The sequence below is a fragment of the Artemia franciscana genome, chromosome 5 (assembly GCF_032884065.1).
Source record: "Artemia franciscana chromosome 5, ASM3288406v1, whole genome shotgun sequence".
NCBI lineage: Eukaryota > Metazoa > Arthropoda > Branchiopoda > Anostraca > Artemiidae > Artemia > Artemia franciscana.
This window is the reverse complement of record NC_088867.1, coordinates 52093709-52102215: the sequence shown is the minus strand read 5'-3', so window position 1 is coordinate 52102215 and position 8507 is coordinate 52093709. Positions and strand designations below refer to the sequence as shown.

At 34.1% G+C, this 8507-nt stretch overlaps 1 protein-coding gene across 1 annotated transcript in view; it reads left to right on the top strand.

The window, feature by feature from the left end:
* Positions 1–2725: 2725 nt before the first annotated feature.
* LOC136027566 (cap-specific mRNA (nucleoside-2'-O-)-methyltransferase 1-like) overlaps positions 2726–8507 on the top strand; it is a gene marked incomplete at its 5' end in the record, with an annotated part of 59721 nt that continues 53939 nt past the window's right edge. The window contains 3 exon segments of the mRNA XM_065704938.1: positions 2726–2890; positions 6760–6952; positions 7972–8081. Of these exon segments, the coding sequence (XP_065561010.1) occupies positions 2726–2890; positions 6760–6952; positions 7972–8081 (468 nt within the window).

The window sequence follows — 8507 nt, the reverse complement described above, 5'->3', positions numbered from 1 at the left end:
ACTGTCAGAGTAATGGATCTTGTGAAATCTTGGGTATTCTCGACTCAAGCACTCTTCTTTTTGCTCCTTAGCACTCAATAACCGTCATATTAAAATGCGAAAGTGACAAATCACAATACACCTCCATACTTCAATATAACTATAACCATCGCCAGTTACGTATGTTATATCATTCTAATATAATTTCCTACCTAGAGAAAAGAAGAATCAATATAGTGAAATAGAAAAATACCAGAGATTTAACATAGTGAAAAGAACACACGGTTAAGATACATCTGATTTATTTAACGTTTCTAATCAAGAAACGTTTTTTTGAGTAGCTTGTGATCATGCTCAAGCGAGGAGTCATGAGGACGGAATGGAGGCTTCGAATGTTGCTATGCCCAATGAATCATCGCTACAGAGTCTTCAAATCACGAGATTGCTGAGTCTTGCTAATTACCTTTTTTGTATTAAATTCCTACTTAAATCAATTTTGTATTTCTCACCTGATTTTTTATTCTGGATTTTACCCCCTTTCGGAATGGTTCCAATTTCCGTGCCCTCCTCGAAATAGGCTCGTGCGAAATTACCGCTTCTTCCACTGCCTTCATGAGCCTAAGAAAAGATTTTCAACGAGCGTTTAATCCCCCCCCCAGAGCTCCCACTCCCATTATCAGTCAACCCCTCAGTTGGCATTTTGCCATAGGCTGGTGGGTTCATTCAACTGGCTCAATTTGCGTTTTGTTCAGAAAAGTTTACTAATTTAACTATTTACATCCTGCTGTGCAAAAAGTGGTATAGCAAAGAAGCAATGCTACTTGATAGTTTTCAGATTAGTTGTCAGATTGCCTTTGAAAATGCCATTTTTGCATATAAAAATACTTTTCGCTCAAAGAAAAGCTGTCAACACACAAGTTGTGCTGCTAAAGTGTCGGCAGCTTTTGAAATTCTGTCAAATTCTGTTACTGGCAGCTTTTTCCATACCTGTTTACACCTTAATTTTGAACGTCAGGTTGTTTATTGTTTGATTCATGACTGAAAATCAACTAATGCTGAAATTCTCTATATTAATTTCGAATATGCTTCCCAGTTAGATTACTACTGCTACTACGAGTGAACACTCACTGCAGCACCAAACCACCTCATGCCAAAACACTTGTGCATGCTCTTTCTCCACCCCCCCTCCCTATTCAAGGCTCTTGCTCCGAGAAATATCCTGATCGCTTTGTCCCTCACTTAGTCGAAATAAACTGGTTTTGGCTTTAGAACAGTGTCGGTTGTTGAATGACACCCAATTAATTGTCAGCTAAATGTCTATTTTTTGAATTTTATATCTCTTACTTATATTATTACGTTAATTACGCAATTAGCTTACCGACTAGTGTTAACCCGTCATTACTATTTAAGCACGGAGCTATCATAGTTACCAACTGTTGCCATGGTTCCCCCCCCCCCGTTTTACCAACCCATACATCTAGAAGATTCAAATGCCAGCGCTGATCATGCTTTAGTTTACTTTTTTCGAGGTAGTGCACTGGTTAAATGCAAGTCTTTTCGTATATACTGTTTATCTTCCCACAATTTTGAATATAAATACTGCAAATTCCCCTTAGGGAAATAAACATAGTAAGGTTAGAGCTGGTGAATAAATAGGGAGTATTTCTTCCCTATCTTTAGGGAGATACTCCCTATAGGGAGTATTCTTCAGCAGGGAGGATACCAAGGAACTACTACATCGGAGTTTAAGGGTGTTCCCCCTTCAGCTTTAATTTCTGTTCGGTTATACTTACGTTACGTACGCCCCTCTCTCGACTGGATTAGCTAGCCGCTAGCTAGCAAGCAACCCGCTAGCCGTCTGAGATTGGAATCAAGTAGCCTAGTCTTACTTATTTTTCTAAAGCCTAATCCTGGATGACAACTGAACTTATTTAGTGGATGAGCTTTTTCCAAGTGATAGTGAATATAGAATTGGCTGTATTCACATCATTGGATGTATAGAATATAAAATTCCTTACAATTATTAAAACAGTCGTTTTTTATGATGATTGTCAATGTACTGAATACTAAATCACATTGAGTTTAATTTGTTTCATTGGAGTTTTTGCTTAAGAAAAAAAAAATAGAAAGACATGTAACAATGGCTTCTTATGAACTTGGTCATAACTTAAGTCATAAAATGAATGGTTGATTAATACACATAACAATAATTTCTAAACAAGGATTCTAATTTACAATTCTAAGTTATAAACCAAGCTAAGTAACCGAAATCAGGAAAAAGTATGCTAAATATTTTACATATGAATCTAGTGCAGCTATTCTATTTGTAGGCTGTTAAAGCTACTTAAAGTAAAACATTTGGGGCCATATTTTTTTAATTTTTCAAAGTTTTGTACTTTGCCTTATCCTTGTTTATCTGCTGAGCAGGGATTTTTTTTTTGGGGGGGGGGTGTTCCCTTACATTAAATAAAAACCCCTTTTAGTATTTTCTTCGGAGAAAACCCCCCAAAAAATCTCGCCCTCTGGATTTCAAAAATACCTTCAGCTCTATCTTTATTTTAAAAAAATCAGACAGAAAAGAAACCTTGCCCTCACCCCCTTCTCCATTATTTTTTTTTAAATTAGTGTCCCTGAAGATATTTTTCTAGCAGATCTATATCAATCATTTTCTCCTTATCTTTAATAATTCGTTTCATTAGTGTATTAATGTTATTGTATTTATTTTGTTAATATTTTTAAGACTGTATTTGACTCTTTGGACGAAAAGCAGTTGCGAGATGCAAGGACTCGATCGAACCCCTTTGAGACAATTAAAAAAGTGTTTTTCCAAAATAGAGCAGCCGTTAAAATGGCAGAAATCGATGCTGTTACCGAGTTTATGTTTACTAACTTCAATCAAAGGAATGATGATGTAAGTTTTTCTTCCGTTTCTTTTCTTGGAAATTTTACGCTACTTCTTCCCATTTGTGTTTGTTTTTCTCAAAGCGTAAGCCCAAAACAGGCTGTTTAAAAAGGAAATGTTTTTTTTACCTGTTTTCTGTTTCTACCTGCTACTGTACAGGATTTAACTGATTTTTATAGGATGGTTCTTTTGTTACAGCATTTTTTTACTTTTTATTTCTTGTGTGTTTTTGCTCATAATTACTCTAACTAGGCTTATTACATGACCAAGATTATCAGAAATTTGGATCTAAATTCGATTTCACATTTCATAGATTTACATTTACAATGTCCCAAATTTCCTTTTATCCTTGGTGGATCTATTGCCCAGAAACTGGGCGATAGTATAAGACCGTTCTTTTTAAAACCTACTTTCTTCTACAAAACTTGAAACTGTTCCATTAATGTTCGTTACTGCTTCATCGACTTAGTCTTCAAAAACTTATATCTTAACATATATTTTTACTCAATGTGTTTTAATGTCTTTTAGGAGGGGGGGGGGAACGAGATGGCAAGACATTCCAATTAACATCACCTATGACCCATCTCTAAACTCTTTTTAAAATCATAATAATGGTAACAAAACATATTAATGCTCTTTTAAAAATATGTCGATCGACAATATAGCTTCTTATCTTCCTTTGAAGCGCTCATATAGGCTAAGCAAATGTGTTATCCAAACATATCCACCACGCCAAGTCTTCACTCAAATGTCTTGGCAGAATTAGGGTAGGGGTGACGGGTTAATTCCTGTTGGCATAAATAATCTTTCCTGTCAAAGGAAGGACCACTCATCAATACCAGTCTAACGCCATGAGTATGAAATCCAACCACCTGATTGTTCGTTTGATATCTCTCAGGTGCCTGAAATGGAAAGCTCTGAAGTGAAGGCCTAAAATTGAGGTTTTTAGGCCTTAGATGTCCCCACTTCCCCCATAAAATAATTTGCTCACGTCCATCGTAATAGATGAATGCGCAATTCTTGCACTATCATGCTCAACCTCGGGTGGATCCTTCGGGAAGATCGTTGCTCTTTCACATTTCTTTACGTCGATGGAAGTTAACTAGTATAAACAAGCCCTTTTTTTTATTTTGGTAAATATTAGGTTAAAGCAAATAGTTAAGTGAATTAATTAAATTTAATAGTTAATTATATTACATAGTATAATAATCAAAATATGAAATAGTTTTTATATAAAAAAATTACTTTTATAATTGGTTTAATCAATAACCAAATTGAAATTTAATTAATAATTAATTTAAAAATATAAAATTTAATAAAATATTAAGTAAAAAGGTAAACACTATCTCGGGTAGTTCGTAAGCTAAAAGATGAAAATACATTTCACTGAGCATTTTAATGTTAATTGCAAACACACCAACCGCAATTGGGGCAAATAAACCTCAGAAGCCTCCCCCGGGTAATAAAAGAAATCTTGCCTTTGGCTATGTAAAAACAACTATGCAGATTTAGTATATTTTTTCAGGTTGGGCTTTATTTGAAAATATAAATAGACTGTTGATAGGATGTAAGCACAAAAAAATAATGCAAACTACAAAAAAATAATGCAAACTACAAAAAATTAAGCAAGAAAAAAGGGGTTTTAATTTCAACAAAGCAGTGAACAAAAAACAAAAACAAACAACAATTTAATTGAAAATTATACCGAATATTTCGGTCCCACGTCCGAAAGCCTTTCTCAACGGAAAAAAACCGAAAAGAGCAAAAAAGAGGTTTTTTTTAAAGATAACACACAAAAAAAACACGATAACTAAACATACGAAGAAGAAGAAGAAAAAAGAACAACTCACTTTATAAACAAACTTCCAGCACTGATGTTTACAACATAAGAAAAAAACCAAAGCGAATGTCTATAGTGAAACCATGGGTCACTCTCCTCTTAACATTCAGTGTATAAATGGGAATCTATTAAAAGTCAAGACTATATTTACTTGAACAAACAAAAAAGGTCACCAAACGCCAATTCCATCAACCCTAACTAAATCTCAGAGGTTAATCGACAAACTCATGAATCATAAATTAAATGGATTTTTTGTTTGCTTGTTTAGCTGCAGTCCGTTGACTTTTCCCAGTTTTGAGCTCATTCTGACTTTTGTTCGCAAGTTTATCACTTGTTCCAGGACAATTATGTAAATAACTACTGGTTGATGATTTTACCTACTCCTTAATTAAAATTCTATAAATTGAGTTTATGAACGTAGGTTTGGTGGTGACTATGATTCTGGTAATTTCACTTTTCGTTTATTGGGAAAATGCTTTTAAATATCTGATGATTAATTTACTTATATTTGGGGATCGTAACTCCCGGTGCTACGTCAAGAGCGGTTGTTAATTTTGCCTGGCCAACAAGTTTTCTCTCGGGAAACTAACATTCGTTTTAAATTGCTTATGATTCTTCTCGTTATTATTTGTCTGTTTTGGACCATATTTTTTAACCTAATTTTAGATAAAATACAGGTTTTTGAAGCTTTTTTCTTTTGTGTATATATTACGGACACAAAGGTCTTCTTCACGTCACTTGAATACTTAGTTTTCCCGCAGCTGAATACGAGACCGAAAAGAAGGCCAATTATTACATTTATCTCACTTGTTACATTTGTTAATGTTACATTTATTGTTACTCACAATTGTTACATTTAGCTTACCGGGCGGTACCCGCTTTACTACTTCTTCTCTTTGGGCAAATGCCAAAATATTCATAAGGACATAATTATCCTAATAATAATTACATAATCTATTAAGGACATAAGTCCTTAATAGACAGCGCTACGGTGCACAATAAAAAGAAAATCAATGTTCCAAGGTATTAAAATTGTAAATGCATTTATTTATATATTTATTATTTATATTTCTATTTATGCAAATTCCCAAGGGAAATTTATTTATTAAGTCCCAAGGGAATTCACGCTCAAATATCAAAACTGTCAATTAGCCAGCAAATAAAAATAAATCAGATTATAATTAAATTTTCAATAAATTTCCATAGGGAAATCACACAGGTTTAATCTTTATGTCTTAATAGGCTATATCCAAAAAGAAGCTGTTTAAGTAACGAACTCTCAAATAAGACTGAATTCATATGCTGCTTGATTTATTTTGAAGCTCTGTTTCGTGTTCATATTTCGACTGTGAAAAGAATCGAATATTCGAAAGATCCTAATACGCTTAGAAGTATGACATTCTTCATACTCATTTGTTTGAAGGAGAGGTAGACATGGTCTTGACATGAAGTGTTTCAAGCAAGATTTGCTAGCATATAGTATGAACTGTTAGAATGAAATTTAAGAAGATTCAACTTTTGTCCTAATTTTCTGCTACCCAGAAATTCGAAAGTTTCTAAGGCAGGAAATGAAAGCACGGGACAGTAGGGATATATTTATAACTATTCAAGGACAGCTTTTCTATGCTTTCGTTTGAAATGTTATCATATCCCAGTGCTTCCAGGTAGTCATTAAAATTCCTTTAGCCATTAAATTAGCATTTCCGGGTTTCCATTAAAATGAAGTTTTGCATTATCTTGCGACGTGCTCAGAGGAGGAGTACAGAACCCATGTTCTCGGGGTCTCTTGCAGTTTTAAACATCGTACTTTTAAAAAGTAATTCTTAAATATAGTTCTTGGCTTTTAAATAAAAAATTCGAATATTATATAAATCTTGATGTATAAATAGTATGTCCTTTTTTCTGTTGTTCTTTTTTTTTTTGTGAATTCTGTAGCTTCCACCGAAAAATTATGCACCCTGCCCGACAGACTCTTATGTGCATGGTCTACTATAAATACATTAAAGTGACTAATTCAACTTTCTTTGTAATCTTTTAGGCTTCAAATGTTGACGCCAAAGAGCCTCTTTATTTTGCTGATGTTTGTGCAGGTCCTGGTGGCTTTAGTGAATATGTTCTCTTTCGGAAGAAGTGGCATTCTAAAGGCTTCGGTTTTACTCTGAAGGGGGATAATGACTTCAAGCTTGAGGAGTTTCTTGTTGGGCCGCCAGAATGCTTTGAACCGTATTATGGTAAGTGATTAACTAAATTTTCAGAATAGCGTGTTGCGTAATATCAATTATTTTAATGCGAGGCAATAATGAATACTCTATAGATCAGGTATAATCTTGATAGCAGAGATGAGGAATCATCTATGAACACAGAGATTCCGAATTTCTGGATCTCTTATGGACTTCTGGATCCCTTAATAGTGTTTTAGTGCCTGAATTGTATAAGATCCATCAATGGCTGCAAGGTTCAATGCGGAAATATTACCTATGATAGATGAAAAGAAATGATTAAAATTTGTTTTTTGTGAAAACAAGCACCTTTGTATAGGAATGATTATATATTTCGAAGGAAAGTATATAAAAGCGTAATTTGCAATTATTACATTATTTTACAACAGTATTAACTTAAAAATGCCTAGGATAAATTTCAAGGCACGATCTATTAGTTGTTTGACATAAAAGGCTGCCTACGTGCTTGGCATCGTAACTTTTCAATTTTTAGGAACATAAATGCTGCTATAAGGGGCTAAAAATTCCTTTGTGAAGTTTTCATGGTAGGGAGGGGAGGGGGAGGTCTAGCATTTAACTTTTTCTGTAATCATTGTTTTATTGTCTTTTCATGGTGGCTGTCTCTTGACGCACAATCGAGGGACTTGCTAGGAGCAGCAGTTTCAGCGACCTCATGCAGCATTTAGGACAAGCTTCCAAGTAGGGCCACGTCATCCGTATAATTGAGGTGATTCGTGCAAAAAAAAATCAGAAAAGACTCGGGCTCCTTGAAATCCATAAAATGTTTTAATGATAACTTGAAATGACCAATAATATGAGGATTATTAGGAATCAGAAAATTAAAGTTCTTTTTTCAGCAAACAAATTCTAGACATTCTTTTTCGCTAAATCGAAATGGCTTATGTTTTCCTCCCAATTTGTCTTGTTGTTTTTGTAGAAATTGTCTGTTTAGCAGCTGAACCACTCATTTGAACCTCATTTTGACCCATATAACTCATTTTAAACCAGTTTAACAATGTAATTTTTTTCAGGTAAGAATGGAGATGGCAACGTTTATGAGCCAGAAAATATTACTTCATTAAAGGATTTTATATATGACAACACTGACGGCAGAGGAGTCCATTTTATGATGGCCGATGGAGTATGTAGTCGAAAATATAGATATCTCAATGTTGTTATCTAAAACATTCAAGTGTAAATCCTAAAAGATCAATAATTAGACAAATTAAAAGGGGGTATTATTGCTCCAGCCTAACTTTTTTGATTAATTATTTCACATATTAGTGTGTAAAAATAAACCTAGCACAGCTTACTGGTAGCTTAAATTTTTAGTCTATGTTATATAGCGGCTGTAATTAATTCAGTTTTGTATATTCAGTTGTTTTTTTTTCTATTGCGAAATGTACGTGTTTTTACTCAAGCAAATTTAGTTGTCGAATTTGGCCGACTACAACTTTTGTAGTGATTAAAAAAATATATTCCAGTTCCCGTGGTTTTTGCGTAACAAGTTTCTGTTACGTTCGTCAAGGCATGCTTGTGAGAACATCCAAAACGGGTGAATCGCACG